The sequence below is a fragment of the Vigna angularis genome, chromosome 2 (assembly GCF_016808095.1).
Source record: "Vigna angularis cultivar LongXiaoDou No.4 chromosome 2, ASM1680809v1, whole genome shotgun sequence".
Taxonomy (NCBI): Eukaryota; Viridiplantae; Streptophyta; class Magnoliopsida; order Fabales; family Fabaceae; genus Vigna; species Vigna angularis.
This window is the reverse complement of record NC_068971.1, coordinates 33,177,540-33,197,089: the sequence shown is the minus strand read 5'-3', so window position 1 is coordinate 33,197,089 and position 19,550 is coordinate 33,177,540. Positions and strand designations below refer to the sequence as shown.

Below are 19,550 nucleotides of genomic sequence, written 5' to 3'. Positions count from 1 at the left end.
AATTATATTGATTTTATATCCTCTCTACGAGAGTTATCTTCTGTCTTGTAAGATTTCAAAAGCACTTTATTGTTTTAGATTTAGAAGTGAATTCAAACACTTGTAAAATTTTACTCAATGAAGTTAAACGTTCTAGACAGTTGGTCTAGTGTTGATATAAGGAGTGATGAAACTTGTCTAACTAGTTTGGTTAGTTTGTAAACTAGGAGTGGTTAAACTCATTTTTAGTAGAACCCCTTAAAAGATTTTTAAAAAAGAACTGGACGTAGCTCAATTTGAGTGAACTAGTATAAAATCAAAGTGTACTTTCCTGCCTTTATGTTTAAACAAGTTTTCTACTCAATGCTTTCTTTAAACCTAAGTGTTTAACTATTTTTATAGATCATTTAACCCCTGCAAAGTAATATTAAACACTATTTACAAAAGTTTTTAAAACATTATTCAAACCTCCCCCCCCCCCCCCTTCCCCCCTCTTATAGCATTTTCCTGTGTTTAATAAGATTTTAGTAAAGGCTTCTAATGTTTTATTGAATTGCAAAGAGAACAATGAAGAAAATGTCAATATTGTAAAGTAAATGTATATGTATATATATTGAAAATCACAAAGAAAACCAAAGACATGCAACATTTAATGATGTTTTTGGAGTGTGACATGCATATTCATTGGAATAGGTATAATAAGATCTTATGAGTTATTACAAATACTTTTTTAACATTTAACATTGTATTATTGATGGACAATACATGCAAAACAAACATATATAAATTGTCAGATTGTTGGTATGATGTCCATAATGTTTACTTTCTTTATGACTTTTGTATTATTGGCAAGTGATGTGAAAAAATAACCTTATTTGAACTCTTCAAAGACTTAAAGAATTTTTCTTAATGTTTTTATGATGATAATATATGGAGAAAAGTTGAAGTTTTATTGATGATGATGATTTATGGGGAACTATTAAAGACTTAAATAATGCTTGGATTTAAGAGATGCATTAAAGACGCAAGATTTTATTTACTAGAGTCTTATAACCTCTGGATCTTAATTAAGAGAGTTAAATTAGTAAGTCAAGAGTCAAAAGATAGAAAGTCTTGATCTTTTGAAAAAAAATAATATTTTCAAAGTATATAGTGATAATTGATTATGGCATATAATTTTTTTTTTAGAAACATTGTGAGAATAATTAATTATTACTTATAATAATCAATTATTCACTACAGTTATCACTTCACTTTTTATATTTTAATCCTAATTTCGAAAATAGCTTTTATAAATAAATGGGAAGTTATCATGAAGGTGAAGTAGAGGTTAAACAAGTTTGAGAACCGAAAATGTTTATGTTAAAAGCTTTGAAAATCTAGTATGAGTAAAGCGTTTAAATTTCACTAAGTGTGATCTTAGGTGATAAGGGATTGTTGTTGTCTTTACGTAAAGTTGATCACCTTTTTTTTATTCAAAGGATGTGTTCATTCCTTATGGATTTCAAGGAAAGTGTTTCTTCATCTTTTGTGTAATTAAAGAGAAATGTCTTCATTCTTTGTGAGACTGAAAAAAGTGTTCATCCCTTTGTAAATTTCAAGAGATGTGTTTTTCATCTCTTATTGCTTCAATAGAGATGTTTTCTATTCTAAATTGTTTTTAATAGTTTTCAGTTTATTTTTAGTTTTTAGTTAATTTATTTTTTAAGAATAATTAACAAGACATAAAATCTTTTGGTATGAATCAATATAAAATAATTTATACAATTTTCTTTTTTCCTACTCTCTTTATTAATTTTTTAATATTATAAAAAAAAGATGTTTATTATAACTCGATATTAAAAAGGAAATTGTTTTAAAGATATAAACTTTTATTAAAAAACCAATTCATCCACATTCTATATTTTTGTCCAACATAAATATTTTACTGTGCAACAATCCTAATAACACTTACATTCTTTTTCCTCGAGCGTCCAACCTTCTATAATCGTTTCACATTAATAAGAATTTTATAGCAAAATGAAAAATATTAGTAGATTGTAGGTGGTGATGAATGCATAGGGAAGTGTGATGGATTGCCTAAGTAGTGATGCAGTTAAGGAGTGTTCAACATTTTGAAATTGTGTTCATTATAACCATTATTTGTTGAATATGTGAATGATGTATGAGTCATTCCATACAAATAAAAAGTTGTTAAGGCATGGGAAGATAAAATGATACCTTTAGGAAATACAACAAATAATATATGTTTCTATGAATTTATGACTTATGCTGAATAAATATGCAAATAATTGTTTGTAATGATGTATTTAATTTGCAAGGAAGGAGTTACTCATTAGAACTTAAAAAGAGTGTTTCAATATACTATGAGAAACTTGTGTAATTATTGAAACTTAATGAAACACGTCATAACCTTACAATCTACTATAAAAAGGTATATTATAGATTATAAAATTTGTGTGATTAATGAAACATAATGCATAACAAGTATATTATATCATAATGCATAACAAGCATGTGATAATGTCATAACCATAAATGGAATTAATATTAAATGATGGAACTGATAGCAAAAACATGTGGCGGTTACAAAAATTTCTTTCTATAAAGAATACACGTTTCTAGCAACAACTATAAATAGTATTTTTCTTACTGATCTGCAACAAAAATGCTCCACTCACCAGACTGTGTTCTAGTTTCTTTAGAATGTATTAACTAGCCTGTGACTGAATCTTGGCAATGAATTTCTCCATATCAGGTAACTTCGATAAAAATTAGCAAAATGGGAAAAATGAAGAATATATAATCCTTTACTACTCAGTGATGTATATACAAAAGTTGAATTCTGGATATTTCGATTAAAGGTTTAATGGAGAAGATGTCTAGGTCATCACCATAGATGGCTTCTGAAAGGAATGTTGTATTATGAGTGCTGGTGGCTTCCATATCATACGCCCCTGTCCTGCATGAGGCATGCAAATTTAGGAGTACAATTTAGATAACTCCAACTCTAAGATGCCTTTAAGTTGTAACTAACCTCATTGATGTGGCTGTGATCATACATCTTGAAAGGAAGCACATGTTCAGTAGTATCAGCTGATAGTTCCAACTTGTTCAGATGTCCTGTACTGTTATGTCAGTCAAGCAAAACAGTCTTGTTTTGCATTTGCCGTGGTATGTTTCTGGCTCTTCAACACACTAAATCCAGCAAATTTTACATATTTGTGATGTAAACAGTGAGTTGAGTTTCCAACTTCAATGTTGGCAGAATTGACCAGCTATTGAACCTAGTACTTTATGAAAGAAGGAAGTGAAGCATGAAGTTCAGCCAGGCATTGAAAGATCCAATTAAGAAGTTGTTCTTTTGGTAACTCTAAAAGAAGTTCAGCCTGCATGAAGAAAATCATTAGGAAAAAGGAAGATAAAACTTACTACATATGATTTTGGGTATGAGTTACTATTCGTATTATATTGTCTTTGGCTATTAGTAATCGCTAGCCTCTTGTTCAATTAGATGTTAATAATACTTTTTTAAATGGTGTTCTGGATGAAGCTGTTTACTTGAAACAACCTGATCCTTCTTTTGCTTGTAAACTAAACAAGGCTCTCATGAACCCTTCTCCCCTATCATCAAACCAGCTACTATTCGTATTATATTGTCTTTGCCTATTAGTAATCACCATCCTCTCATTCAATTAAATGTTAGTAATGCCTTTTTAAATGGTATTCTGAATGAAACTGTTTACATGCAACAGCCTCATGGTTTTGAATCTAATGATCCTTTACGGTGTAAAATGAACATTATCTATGGTTAGAATCAGACCTCTCATCATTAGCGTGCCAAACTACAAGGAACTGTTGTTCCGTATGGTTTTAAGCCTAGCACGTGTGATCCTTCTCTTCATGTTTATCAATGTCAAACTAACACTATTTAAGTATTGTTAGGTTTCTTGGTGACAAGAAACCAAATTACTATTCCAGATTAAGAAAAATGCATACAAATCTTACTTCAACTTCGAAAGATGTTAATTTAATTAGAAAAGGCAAATACAGAAAACGTCCAACTACTTCCAAGGGAAGAAAATCCCTTTTGCACAGGTTAGAACCTGTTCCCGAACAAACTAATTCACACCCAACCTGATATCCGTTTTCCCCCTTAAAAGATAACCCCTATTAGGTATTGTAACCGCCTCCAACCCCCAGTTAACTGTCTAACCCCTGTTAACTGCCTCTTAACCTCTATTTTGGCCCCTTTTTCTAACATACACCTTGAGAGTTCTATCATATTAGTAAATGTTGTTTATATAATTATAACAGGTACCTCTTTCACTTTTGCTCAAAGGATTATCAATCAATTTAATTTTGCCTTCTCTCTTAGGCAGTTGGGTCACCTTGATTACTTTTTGGGAATAAGAGTTAGAACTCTTCATGTTGATTCGCTTTTTCTATAACCCAAAGCAAATATCTCCTTGATCTTTTACATCGATCCAATATGTTTGAAGCTAAGTCTATTTCTTCCCCTATGCCCTCTAATTGCAATTATTTAAAGAAGGTTCTTCTTTCTTCCTAATGCAACTTCCTATAGATCTATTGTAGGTTCTTTTCAGTATGCTACTATAAATCATCCAGAAATCAACTAGGCTGTGAACAAAGTGTCTTAGTTTATGGCTCAATTTCTTGGATCTCTTTGGATGGCTGTCCAAAGGATTCTTCGAGAAAGGGACGGACTCTTTTACATGGCCTTCATCTCACACCTATGACCTCTATCTCTCCTTTTCACTTACAAGTATTTTGTGATGCAGTATGGGTCGCAGGTCCACCTTCAGCGCTGTCATTTTTTCGTGGATCATACCTCATCTCCTACTGGTCTAAGAAACAAGCTGCTGTAGCCAAGTCTAGGGTAGAAGCAAAGTATCGCAGAGACTTTCTGAAAAATTCTATAAATAGTTTCCCTTTGGAAGTGGTTAGCGAGTCTTCCTCTGTGAAAGGAAGCTATTTCCTTTGTAAACGTTGGCCTTTTCAGCTAATAGTGAAATTCAGTTTGAGTTTATCTTTAGTTCTTCTCTGTCTTGTTTTCTCGTCTTTGTTTGAAGGTGTCTAACAGGTGGGATAACTAAATCTAAGGTGTATGATGCAATTCTGCTAGTGCTGGACAGGTTGAGTAAATATAGCCATTTTATTTTGTTCAAGCGTCCTTATTCCACTCACTATAGCTGATGTTTTCGCAAGACAGGTGGTCAGATTGCATTGCATTCCAACTTCTATAGTAAGCGATAGAGATTTTGTATTTCTTAGTGTCTTTTGGCAGGACCTCTTTAGAAAACAAGTCACTATATTAAGGATGAATGCATCTTATCATCCATAATCTGATGGATAAACTGAGGCACTGAATAGAACATTGGGAACGTATTACTATGAATGCATGAATGAAGAAGAAAAGAAGAGTAAGAATTCACTAGGATAATTCCAAGAAGGAATACAAGGAGTATGACTAGAAACAATATTCTTGACAAAAATATTTATTTTCTATTTTTTGGGCTCAAAATTGTAGATTTTAATTTCTGTGATTCGAGTTTAATTTGTATTCATTGTTTGGGTTGAAATTGGTTTTCAATTGAATACTCAATTCAAGCCCAATTTAAGAAGCAAAGTTCAGCAACAAGAGAAATAAGAGGCAACGGAAGCATGGCAAATGTGCCCAAGCATGGAAAGTGTGAACATGGAAGCACCTAGTTAATCTTGGCCAGTCATCTAGTTCTGGGAATTTTAATTTTAATTTTAATATTTTAATCTCCCTCTCCTTCAGCCATTTGAATTTTCCGCCAAGTGGCTACATATAGCCATCACTACTCTTTGAAATTCACATTAATGATATACGAAAGATTGAGAATTATTCTAAAGCATTGTCTCTTTTGTTGGAGTGATTCTCTTTCTTTGGTCTTCTCCTGATTTCTTAGGGTGACAATTCTCCGAAGCACTTATCTTGAAGATGAATTCTCAACTTCGAGTAGCATGTTCTTCCATCTCATAAGTTTTCTCAATCTTTTCTATTTTGTTTCTTCAATGTCTTATTCTATTTTGTTCTTATTTCTTGATTTTATATCACACCGACTTTTAATCATATTCAGTCATCATGTTCTTAATTCTTTCCTTATGTTGTTGTCAGTTCCTTATCTTGTTCTTATCTCATATATGTTCTTATGTTGATGGAATCCTTGATTCAAGCTTCTCAAGGATTCAATCCATGACTTAAGACAAGAATGAGATTCTAGTTGTGATCTAGTTTTCTTACTATGTTATGCTTCTATGTTGTTTAAGCTTCTAATTGTTATAAGTACTCTATCCAATTGTTAACTCAAGAAGCCCTCATACATCACTGTGAATTAATGAAAATGGGTATGGTGATTTATACAGCTGGATAGTATAATGAGATTTAGGAGCTAACTCTCACATACCTCACGATTGAACAAATTGGATTTTTTTTCGAAAAATTAGGGTGTCCTACGTGATAATGCCATACTATTACATCATCTTTGGAAGAAATCACATGGACAGTCTTGATGCTAAAACAACATAGGCAAAGAGCCAGTTTGGATACAAGCTAAAAGCACTTCTCAAGAGTTCTTTATTTAAAATATAGAGCTTTGTCTAGTAGAGAGAAGATTTCAAAAAGCTCTTCTAGATTTGTATCCAACCAGACTAAAAAATTAAGCATAAACAAAATTTCTGTCCAAATGCATTAATTTCAGAGCAAAAGAAAACTATGATTAGTGCTTCTATACAAATTGAACCCTTAACAAAATGGAATTTTATGCATAAAAATATCTATCAATAAAATGACCAAATTAACTATATACTATTCAATATTTCATGTGCAATGAAGCAGAAAAAAATACAAATGCAGATCACGAGAGATGCCAAAATTCATTAAATTAAAGAATTCAGAAATAAAGAAATTCTATGGAATACCTTAATTTGGTCCCCCTCAAGAAGCAATGAATTTTTATGTAAATCTGATGCCATGGATTGTATCATCAGCTTGAATACCTTTTTGCTCATGTTTGTCTTCATAAAGATCATCTTCCCTAAAGTGTAAATTCTGGTTATCCCTAAATCAGCCGCCATTCTCCTCAAGTAAAGTTTCTTTAGTAAAATCTCCATGGAGCGAGGCTCTTTGCCATATTGGCGGCGCAAATTCTCTGTAAATTGCATCAGACTCCAGATGTCTTTCTCAGCAACTCTCTCAGCATCACTTATAATTTTCATAGGGTTTTCCAGATAATTAATGTAGTCAGAAGGGAGATGAGGATTTATGTTGAGGTCAACCTAAATAATAATAATAAAGTAGAAAATGCATCAAACCAACATCTCTACTATATGCATTTATACAGATGCCAGATAGAGATTATTATACATCATCAATCATGTTTTAACTAAAAAGTACTAGAAAAAAAAATCGTCCCTTAATTAGCAGAACTACAAATTTATCCAAAAGTTCGTTTGAATAATTAAAACAATAAAAATATACTTCCAAAGCAAATAAGAAAGAGTTGTACAAAAGAGCAAAATTCATCCTGTTAAAGACTGATGATATTTGTGATACACTTGTGAATATGGATAATTTAAAATCTTGTCTTTAAGTTCAAGTTAGAGAGGAAAGATTCCAAAAAACAAAATTAGTTCATTATAATCATTTAACCCTAATGATACCAGTAATTATTGAGTAATTACTTTAATGTGTTTGACATCGTTATATTATTATAAAAACTAATACAGATGACCAACTATCTTTTCTGAAAAAAGAGATAAATGCCAACTAGAACACCATATTTTCTGGGTTTTCTAGGCAAATGTTTAACTGCAACAGCATTTTACACGTTCTTGTTTCACCTCAAGCAAGAGAAAAACAGCATTACATTAGATTTGTGGAACACGTATCAAGCATTTACGTATAACGAATATCAGCATTCAGATAAACACGTATCAAGCATTTATGTATTATAATCACAACAGGTAATTAATGTCCCACATTGAGAGGGTTTTAGAAACAAAACGGGTTTATATGGAGTTGTGTATTACCACTGGCAACAACAACCCCTGAATATCAAATGTTCTATGGGGTTATACTTAGAAGTCTGTGGTGGTTAAACTTCAACCTTGTGACCAGAACTCCATAATTTGTGACATCGTTGCTCATTTGCAATCACCACTAACCTGGGATGGTCACAGGTTTTTGACAGACTTCTTCTAACTTTTTCCATTTAATTATAATATAAAATAAAGAAAATAAATATAATGTCATTATAATAATTCCAATATCTTAAATTATTTGTAGTACAAGGATACCTGTACCGAGTGATAAGGAACTGAAACAACACAGTGATCTTCAACCTAGAAGTCAAAGAAGAATAGGATAAGCCCAAAACTATCATGCACATGATCAAGAATTCTTCTATTTTAACTAAAATTCTAGGACTGGTGCTACATACCAAAATACACATCACAAATCAAAGTTTACCTTGGACAAGCTCTCAAAGAGCATCTCAAAAAACAAATCAACACCAACATTTCCAACATCTCCTGATTGTTGTTCACCAAAAATTGCACCAAAACCTCTTATACCCATGTCTTTCTCAGCTAGTTGGAAGCCTTGACCAAGTTCACGACATTCTTCAATAGCAGCAAGCCTCTCCTATGGGAGAAAACCAAGGAGAACGCAGGTTTTAACCAATTCTTTAGCATCTAACTTTCTATATTTGAAATGAAAGAATGAATTTACAGATAGGAATATTACAAAAGTATGGAATATACAGAGTTATATTACATTTGTTAGATGTATTTGATGAACCCAAAATTCTTTTGTGCAATAAGTTCTATAAATAAAAGGTACAGATTGATTGAAAACATACCAATGCTTGATCAGAAAGCAGGCCTTTGTCAGGATAAAATAAATATGCATGTGCTTCCTTATCTGCTCGCCCAACCCTTCCACGCAACTATAAATGTTGAACAAAAGAAAAAATTAACAAAATGCATACAGGTTCTACTTTCATTTACATCTGGATAACAACTACATAAAGTTCAGACGAGTACCAAAACACTTGGGGAACCCACAACTATTAGAGAGGGAACCAAACACTTTAATACTCCACCAAACATCCCATACTACTCGATCTGGGAATGGGGTACCCATTTCCAAGACATCAACTAACTATATTTTTTCACAGTAGTTATCTAAGGGCTAATGAGCCCAAAATATTATAAAGAAATTCCAAAGAATAAATTACTTAGACAATGTTAGCAAATGAAGTTGAAGGGTATGTGGAATTCCGTACTTTCTCCAACATGCATCCCATATTTAAGTCAGAATTACCTATAAAATATATCATTACTGTATCATAACATATGTTAGAGTATCTCGGATGGCCTCTTATAGTGGTTTGCAAATTCCATTTTCATTGAATTTCAACTTACCACTCCTAATTTGATTAGAATTAAGAGGATACTATTATAAATAAGGGTTAGTCCTTTCGCCTTTTGCACCACATCAATAAGCATAAGAGACTATTATCCGTAGTCTCCTTTTCCCACTTTTCCTCCAACAAAATCCATGTAATTCTGATATTTCATATTCAAATTCTTTCATGGTTATCAAAAACACGCTTGTTTGAAAAGATATTAAGTTGATTGTAAGAGAGGAAAAAATTACTCCAGCACAGTGTCGGAAATTTGAAAAAAAAAATGAAATGACTATCTAATAATATGTATACATGAAAGTATCAGCTCATGCATTATACCTAGCGATAGTGCAATACGTATTACATAACAAACTTAATAACAATAACCAGTTCTAAACAATGTTTGGAGTCAGTAACAAAAAATATGAGAACTTCTAAACCAAAAATAATAGAGTGAAATTAGGAAGAAGAAAACCTGGTATAACTGTGCAAGGCCAAATTGCTGAACATCCTGAATGATAATCGTATTTGCATTTTGAATATCAAGCCCACTTTCTACTATATTTGTGCAGATAAGGATTTTTATTTCGCCTAGAGCAAACTTCTCCATTGTATCTTCTAATTGCTTTGAGAACAGCTACTCCAGATAAACAGTCAAATGCATAAAATTAAAGATCAAATTGTCAATGTCAAATGTTAACATATATGATGCATACATACACTTTTGATATAACAGAATTTAACTTGAGTTGATCAATCCAAAAAGATAATTTCATCATGTTAAGGGGACATTGTCCTGTGTGAAGGGGACATGGTCCCTTGGCTGCTCTCATACTGTACTTTTGTCCAGAATCAATAATAATAGTTCTACGCAGTGAGTATAGGTGGTTGCAGTGGGTTTTTTCCAGGTTTCCTCTATCTAGGAACCTATCACGTTCTCTGAGCATCTTTTGCTTTTGGGAAGTCGCTGTGTCCTCTTTTGCTTTTGTCTCATGATACATATACTCCACCTTGAGGGGAAGGGTTAGAGATATGATTTGATTACATTAATAGGGAGATATGATATGATTTTATAGAAAAATTTCCCTATCAAATCATATCATGTATCTAACACTTCTTTTCAAGTTGGAGCATATTTATGATATGAGACAAGCTTGTCACAAATTTTATCAATACAAAACCCCTTGAGAGACTAAGTAAACATGTCATTCAGGAGGTTGCCGAAGCTAACAAAGTAAATAATGATAAAGGTAGTGGATATTTCCTGGGACTTTCATACTATGAAACTGACCATCAATCTTCAATATGTTGTCCTTTCAAATCAAATCTCTAACATAACCGAATCATATATCTAACAATCAGTATCAAAAAAGATTGAAATGGCTCTTGCAGAACTCTAGAAGGTTGTTTCAATAACTTAAGGACAGTGGCAATATCTCTAGAGTCATCTCAGAAATGCAAATGCCTAGTGAAACAAGAACACAAAGAATGGATGTATATTGTAGACTGTACCAATGCCTGGAAACAGCAGGGAAGACAGATTTTCTCTAAATTAGAAAAATATAATTTCTCTTATTCAGGCTCATTACATACATATGATATTGTAGACTGTAACAATGCCTGGAAACAGCAGGGTAGACAGATTTTCTGAAAATTAGAAGAATATAATTTCTCTATTACATACATATGATATATATACATATATTGATTGGATAATTTAGTAAAGAAGCATAGTTTATTTTAAGTGTTAAGAAGTGGATTTTAAACATAACCCAACTTTACAAAACCAGCCGGTAAGATGAGGTTTGAACCCACTTATATATATAGTAAATGGACTTTATCTCTAGTTGATATAAGACTTCCAGCAAACATCATCACAACCGACGTATAAACATCTAAAGCATGAGACTAAATATTGATGGGTCGTCCAATAAGGGTTTGAAAACAAGTGGTACAATAGACCCAACAAATAATAAACTTCACTAGAATACGTTCTAATCCATTACCATGTTAAAAAGTGGACTTCAAATCTAACACAATCTTACAAAACTGGCTTGTAAGGTGAGGTTTACACCCACTTATATATTGTGAATTGGTTTTATCTCTAGTCAATGTAGGATTCAATGTAGGATTCAATACTAGGAAATAAATCCCTAAGATTGTGGTATTGATATGCTAGTAATAAAACCTAGATACAGCCAATATACAGAATTAAACCATTAGGAATAAAATCTTAAACTTCCTAAAATATCTTGACAGAATAAAATCTCAAACTTTCTAAAATATCTCAACAGATCTCTTCATAAAAATCCTTTTAAATTAATATAAATTTAGCCAAAAATACCTCTAACTTTTCAACTAATCTAGTATCTCTTTTCAATGTGAGCGGAAAAATTATTACTCGTAACTATATGTAGAGGCATTGCTGGAAAAATAGCTTTACAAAGCTAAAAGCAATATTATTTTTCAGACAAAACTAAAAAGAAAAAAGACTATAATTTTGGAATGGACAGAGTATCAACATACAAAAATAAATATAATTTTTTTAGTTACTTATCCACCTACACAGTTATAGAGCAAATGTATTCAGCCAAAACTAACATTCCTCACACTTTAGCAAACTAACATTCTTCATGCAATAGATCCTTAAAAAGGTAAGTGTGTAAACTACCTTCCCATGGGCAATGGCTATTTCCACATTTGGGAATGACTCTGCAAGAAATGTCATTACTTCATCCAGTCCTGTAACACAACAATTATTAAGAAACCAGATTCAGTACTGTAATAGACATCAGACATATTAGCAAATATACATTAACAGCAACATCGTGATGATCCCCTTACAGGACTGTGATGGCCATGTAATAGTATAATTCTTTTTCTGAGAGGAGCAACACCAAATGTGCACAAAATGTATTTACACTATTGAGAGACCTTAGATCAACTTCTTTCTAAGTTTTCTGGACTCACATTCCTCTGATAAAATGATCAGCGTAGTTCATTCTACAGTTATTTCTTGTAAATTCTAATCTCAAATTATTTCAGGAATACTTAAGGGCATGCTTGGTTAACAACAGAAACTGGTATAAACTACTACGGGTGGCAAAGGCTAATCTATAGCTTACAACAGAATCTTAAACACTTAAGCTAATATACAATCATAAACTCTACTAGGGTGCATTTGGTTTATCTTCTGTTGATTTATCTTCATTAGTACTATGAGCTTGTGACCTTGTCTTCACTTTATTTTGTTTCCCATAATTCTAACAAATGCTGAAAAATAAGACTTGTTTTTACAACCTTCTTTTGAAAATTAATGAAAAAAAAAGTTAAATAAACTAATCAAGTGAAATCAAGGTGGCTAGATATTAGAAAGCAACACTTCAGCAATTTTCTAATAAATTTTCTAGTGATACACAAGCATTCTGATCATCAGCAATTTATTTTCAGATTTGAACAATACATAAGCTTACACACAAATGTATGTATAGAAATTAGTAGCTCACCTTTAATACGTGGCAGAACATAAAAAACTTGACCACCACGATCCAGCTCATACTTGATGGCTGAGATTACTTTTTCCTTACTGAATGAAGAAAGATGAGTCTTGATAGGAACTCTTTCTGGAGGTGGTGTTGATATTAAACTGAAACAGAAATTAGTACCATATCTAGAATTATACTTAAGCTCAGGTGGTGATGTTTGATTAGTCGTGATTTCAATAGGAATAGGCAAACATACAATAGATGAGGTTTCCATCTAAGCACCCAAAGTGAAATACTCAGTAAAAGTAGAACCGGAAGATTGAGGAGCAAAAAAAGGTTAAGGGCCTAAGACCAATTTTATTGTTACACAGACTTGTGTTTAAGGTAACTTTTCATTTTTCTAAGGAATTGATGGACCAACTCTCTGATAACTAAGATAGTTGCATATTTATGCCTTTTGCTCTACATTTTCTTATTTAACAGTACAGATATCCTGTTATATACAAATTTGGGGGAAAGCAGTTGGGGGCAGAGGAATGATTTAGCCATCAAGTATAAAAGATATTAGAGTGCTTCATTATCCCTTTTCTGAACACATATTGTGACATAGCCTCCTTTTTATTCTAGATTTTAGGATAAAAGACATCTTCAGTGTGACCAGCACAGGCAGTTTAAAAGAGTTGGGAAAAAACAACTCTGAAAGACTAAGCTATCAAGCATTAGTAATCAGGTGAAGGCTTGCAAATGATTTTATACTTAATATCAAGAGTGGCTAATTCACAAGTTGTTCTACCTTGTGCTAAATTTAACTTCTAATTTAGAACAATGTGGGAAATCTAAATCAAACTCTTAATTGAGCGGTGGTCATAGAGGCTTTAATACCATGTCAAAAACTAACTCTTCCAAAAGCCTAACCAATCAGGTTAGGCTAATGGATGGTTTAATATCTAATGAACCAATTCCCAACTTAAACAAACTTCTAGTAAAGCAACTTAAATATATGCTAATGTACCATAATTTGGAAGATCAATTATATCATAATTCAATATAGTTCCCTCACTGTATATCTCACACTCACTAACACACAAAGACATCTATAAAACATGCACCCCACTACATGATTTAGTGAGCAAAAGAAAAAGTACATTCTTTATTTTTCATCAACCTGATTTTAGAATTTTTTTTCCAACAATGTGCAAGTCAGATTCATCACAAGACTCTGTGTTCAACACCTAGTTAATCAAAGACAGTGAATCTTCTTTCATAATTTGAAGAAAGACTAGTTACCTTACCTGGCATCACGAAACCCTGTTAATGCTAAATAAAGAGTTCGTGGTATGGGGGTTGCAGATAAAGTAAGTACATCCACAGAAGTTTTAAAAGAAGCAATCTTCTCCTTTTGTTTAACACCAAACCTCTGCAAGCAATAAATTGTTGCTCAGTAAGGAAGGACAGGGCAGTGCCACTGTAATTAAAAAAAAAGGAAAATATGAATTGCAGATAATTGGAAAACCTGCTCCTCATCAACGACAAGTAGACCAAGATTGTTATATGTAACACGATCTCCTAGGAGTGAATGAGTCCCAACTATAATATCCAGGCTACCATTCTTAATCATGTCCAAATTCTCTTCTTTCTCAGCTTTCGTCTGCAAGTTGAGACAAGTGAAATAATCTATAACTGATATAGAACTTGTAAGTTATCCATAAATATCCATCTAGAAGCTCATGATGTAGCTCATATTTGATTGACCTTAATAATTTTCCAAATTATATGTTCCTACAACATTCATGTGCTTCCACTTTATAAGAAAAGTTTGTAGCATGAAAAAAGGGGAGCAACTCAGTGAAATATTGAATTTAATATGTGGGCAAATACGGGCAATATACATGTACCACCGTAGAATCATTGTCACTTTCACCACTGTATATCAGAGAGAAGTTTCAGATCGATGAACAGATTAAGCATAGAGTAGCATTCATAAACAGCTTGATAAAATGCATTTGCCGAATCAGGAGAAGAAACCTGTAAGGATCATTACATAAAAATTTGCAGGTTGTTGGAGCTATGGTTCGTATATTTCATGGATCCAACCATTCCCATGAAGATTTCGAATATTCATGAAAACCTATAAGTATTTTAGGCTGTTTTGTGTTGTTTAGGACATTAATGTATGTTTTCCTTTCATGATTTGATCCTACATTGCAATTAAAAAGCTTTTTTGACTCCTTAGAGCTTTTCTTGGTGATAGGTAGTATTTTAATTGATTAAAATATGTTTTTAATCTGTTAAAAGATTCTTGGCTGGTTTGGAATGACCATAGGAAGCATTTTAATCGTTTAGAATTACTTAAAACCATGTTCAGTTCTATCCTTTCTGTTTTAATCTGTTAAAACGAGATTTTAATCCATTAAAATTGACAAATTGAATTCTATATAACTCACATTTCAAAACCATTGAACACGAAATAAAACCATTCCTTCTGAAATCAATTTTACTTACTGAGAGAGTCCAAATTGATCTGAAAACTATTCTTGAAGCTTGCTTTATGCAATTTTTTTATCAATACCTTGATTTGAAGAAAACATAGAAGTTCACTTGGGTTTTGCTTTTCTGCTGTGTTGATCTTGTTCCAGGTAACATTCTTCTTATTCCTAAATTCAATTTAAGTCTTTAGATTGTTTCTGGATAGGGTTTTCAGGTAACTATAGTAACAGAGTGTAACTAGGAGATTAATCATGTTTTGTAGGGTTCAAGATTAGGTTTCTTGAGTTGTTTACTTTCACTGTTTTGGTTGTGTTTGTAAAAACTCTAAAATTATAGTGAACTTAGCTAGTGTGGTTGAGCAACTAGATGAAGCTCTTGGTATAGAGTGAACCATAATAAAAATTTGTTGTCTTGATCTATCTCTCTCAGTTTCTTGATATATTACATTCTTAATTGTGTGCATTAATTAGCCACATTCTGAAATTCAAAGATTTAGTAAGATTCTCATTCTAACAGTAAAACAATATCACAATCATAGGGACAAATAGATTGCACATGCAATAAGGTACAAATAGATAAAGTCACACTACCAAGGTGATGTTCTGGATAGGGTATTTGACACGAGGTAGATACTACAAGACTGTCACGTTTAATCAATAAATAGCAATTGTGTCGTTCGTGGCAGGAAATGTTACTCTATCCATAAACTGGCATTTATTTAATCCAGGCCATGGGTCTAATCTATGGAATACTTCAAATATTCTGATGCTGATTCAAGTGGATTATCAATAGACTGCACTTCTCAACAATATACTATTGTTTCACTATCAAAGAAGTTTAATTTGATTAATGAAAAGCATCTATTTTTACTGTGTAAGACTAACGACTAGATGAATTTAACTAAAGTGTAAAAATTTCCCAATCATACCTGGAACCTGCTTAGTAGCCCAACCTTGATATCAGGGTATACAGAAAAGCGCTCTGAAATAACATCAAAATGTTGTTTTGCTAGAACTATTGTTGGTGCCAGAACCATCGCTTGTTTTTTAGCCGAGACAACACAGAAGATAGCACGTATTGCAACCTCAGTTTTACCAAAACCAACATCTCCACAAATTAATCTGTCCATTGGTGTTTCTTGCCCCGTCAAATCCCTCTCAACATCAATAAATGCCTACAAGAATGTTCACTCAGAAGAGATAAAATAACAGATAAAATTGCAACAAAAAACCATAATCAATTAATCTCCATAGCATCTACTACAATGTCACCTGTTTCTGATCTGGTGTGGGTTCATAAGGGAACTGAGCTTCAAATTCAGCCAAGGCAGGAGTCTTCAGATATGCGGGCCTTCTTTGCTTAAGCCTGTGTAGATATAGTTCCATCAGGTCCACAACCATCTTCTGTATTGCAACCTTACCCTTAACCTTTCTTCTCTCCCACGCACCAGTATCATTCAACTTGCTCAATGTCCTTGGCTTCTTGGTTTCATTTGGCCTACATGCAAGCACGCGACATTTCACACAACAACATTTACCAAGGCAACCAAGTCCATGTTTGAATAAACTTATGATAAAGCATTTGCAAATGAAGAAAATAAGAAAATAAAATGAATAAGCTAAATCAACTTACGCACTTCAAATTTTTATCCAAACTCTCACATTTAATTTCTCCAAAAGATAAGTTTAACCCATAGGAAAGAAGGAAATAAGAAGATAAAATGAAGTAAATTTTTCCTAAAAGTTAGAATCAACTTATGCAGTTCAACCTTTACACAGACGATCTCATTTAGTTTCTCCTAAAGTTGATTTTTAACTTATAAATAAGATAAGTTTTAACTGATTTTTCCTTCTTATTTTCTTCTCTGATACGTGCTTAATGAAAAGTTCATAGCATCACCACCTCCACATTTGATTCAACAAATGACAAAGCAGTATGCAGGATAAGAAAACTCACAGACTATATCTGTAGAGCATTTTGGAAGCCTGGTTGACAGGTAGTTTTGCCATGCCATCAGCATATTCGATGAAAACATACTCAGAGGCTTGTGAAGAATTCTTAGCAGAATCAAACCGTATCCCAACAAACCTCCCAATCCCCACTTTCTTGTGCACAACATAGTCCCCAGAACGGAGCGTGTAAGGGTCGACCCTGTAGCTGAAGACCCCATCTTTTTTCTCCCTCTCGCCCTTCAACTTCTGCAACCCCTTCTGCTGCTGCTCCTTCACCATCCGCATGTACTTCCCCGCTTCCTCTGAGTTCATCACCGTTCTGAAAACCTCTTTCTTGCTGTACTCGCGGCGAATCCTCTCGTTGAGGACGGAGATGGGGTCGTTACGGGGCTCAGTTTTGGAGGGTGTGGAAGGGGTGTAGGGGCTATGTGGGGTGTACACTGCATTGATGGGGAAAGGTGACAGCTTTTGCTTGTTTCCGTGTTTGGGGTGTGAGATGATGAAGAGACTCCATGTTCTCGGAAAAGAGCTGAGTTTGGAGATGAGAGGTGTGGGAAGGTGAGGCCTTGAGAGGAGAGAAGAAGAAGAAGCCATGTGGGTGTGTGCTCAGAATGCCATTGGAGAAAAAGAGTGTGAAAAGGAAGGATAATTGGAAGATGAAGGTTTTGGAGGGGTTTTGTTGTTGGAAACAAAGGAATATCTGATGTTGTAATATGAAGAATGTTAGTATTGTGATATCATACTACGACCATCGTTTCAAAGAGAAGCCTGTGGAGGGAGTGATGCCAACAAATTGCTGTTCAGAATTTGGTGTGCAGATATTTTCTGTATACCAAAATTAAAGAGGAACAATTGGATAATCTTAAGACATCTTCTTGGCTTTTGCTTCCTGCATACTGTGATTTCTTCCCAATGTTACGGATTCAATATTTGTGTACGAGACTACTTAATTAAAATACTTTTTCTTCATCCAGAACTTGTTTTTATCATTATTTATAAAATAATTATCTTTTTTATGCAAGTGATTTTTGAGTTCAAAACATGTTTTTTTTTCTTTAAAAAAAAGTTTCACAACAAACTTTTTGGAATCAAATTTCTAAAGTAATTTTTTTAAAATATGTTTATATTTTTCAAATTAAGTTTTTTGAAATGTATTCTAGAATGATATTTTTGAAATGAGTTTTTTTTATCAGAAAGAGCTTATTTTTTTCTTCTTCTTTTTCTGAATGAATACGACAGATACAAGAGATCAGCAATGACAGCAGTAATAGCTGTGACAATAATAATACTAATAATATAATACAATAAGAAAGGATATTTTAATTTTTTATTATATGGAGTGTAGTTAATAGTAATGGATGTAAAAAAAACTAATTAAAATGGGATAAGTTTTAGATTATATAATTTTGAAAAAACACCTTATTAAAATAATTTCAAATTTAATAACTGTGAGTTAAAAGAATTCATAAACCATTTTTAGAATTTCTAATCCGGAAGTTTTTAACTATGATTATAATACTAACTGAAAAATTAAATAATAAATTTGTTGCAATAATAATATTGAGTGCCACGGAACACGAAAAGTCTCTTACTTTTTAAGTATCATGCAAGTGTACTTCAATGCTATTCAACCTATGTAACTTGAAACTATATACTTGATGATTCTACTTTATTAGAATGATGAAATTCTTCTAATGAAGATTTTCTTCTCTATTAAACAAACTCTATTATTACGTGAAAACTTCAGTGTTAGTTAAGCAATACTTTCTCAAACTTAATTAAATTAAGTTTAAAAACAATTTTAATATTACATAAAATAATATTTTGTTACTTTTGTTTTGTTACATTGTCCTAAATAAAAAAAATAGAAAAGATAGAATATTAATGAGAAAATCAAGAAATAGTATCTAAAATATCAATCAAAAAATAATCATTAATCATTATAGTAGGCAATATATATTAGACAAAATATCTTTTGTTTGCGATTGAAACAAAGAGTGATTTTGTGATCGAATTTATGACTAATTTTATGATCAAATCAAATATTGATGTTGTGATTGAATCACTTGTCGATTTTGTTTACCATAAATAAAGTTTGATTCATTTACAATAGAATCTTTTATCATGTTAAATATTTTGTGATGAAAAAGTGATTTGGTGCTAACTTAAATGAAGGAGGTGAACCAAGT

The 19,550-nt window shown here is 32.5% G+C and overlaps 1 protein-coding gene across 3 annotated transcripts; it reads right to left on the bottom strand.

Annotated features, from left to right (window-relative positions):
- Window positions 1-2,446: 2,446 nt before the first annotated feature.
- On the bottom strand, window positions 2,447-18,262 carry LOC108329506 (ATP-dependent DNA helicase At3g02060, chloroplastic). 3 transcript variants are annotated; one of them, XM_017563736.2, is made up of 14 exons: window positions 17,366-18,262; window positions 16,681-16,906; window positions 16,338-16,583; window positions 14,436-14,570; window positions 14,215-14,339; window positions 12,944-13,083; window positions 12,109-12,179; window positions 9,913-10,074; window positions 8,889-8,975; window positions 8,498-8,671; window positions 8,326-8,370; window positions 6,949-7,305; window positions 3,017-3,368; window positions 2,447-2,941 (listed from the first exon to the last, which is right to left on the bottom strand). In XM_017563736.2, exons 1-13 carry the CDS (start codon window positions 17,953-17,955, stop codon window positions 3,267-3,269), a joined length of 2,460 nt encoding a protein of 819 aa, XP_017419225.1. In that variant the 5' UTR covers window positions 17,956-18,262; the 3' UTR covers window positions 2,447-2,941; window positions 3,017-3,266. The 3 variants fall into 3 exon arrangements, with proteins under 3 accessions (XP_017419225.1, XP_017419226.1, XP_017419227.1); XM_017563737.2 differs by having other exon boundaries at window positions 2,447-2,936; XM_017563738.2 differs by lacking the exons at window positions 2,447-2,941; window positions 3,017-3,368 and having other exon boundaries at window positions 7,099-7,231.
- Between the last annotated feature and the right edge of the window lie 1,288 nt (window positions 18,263-19,550).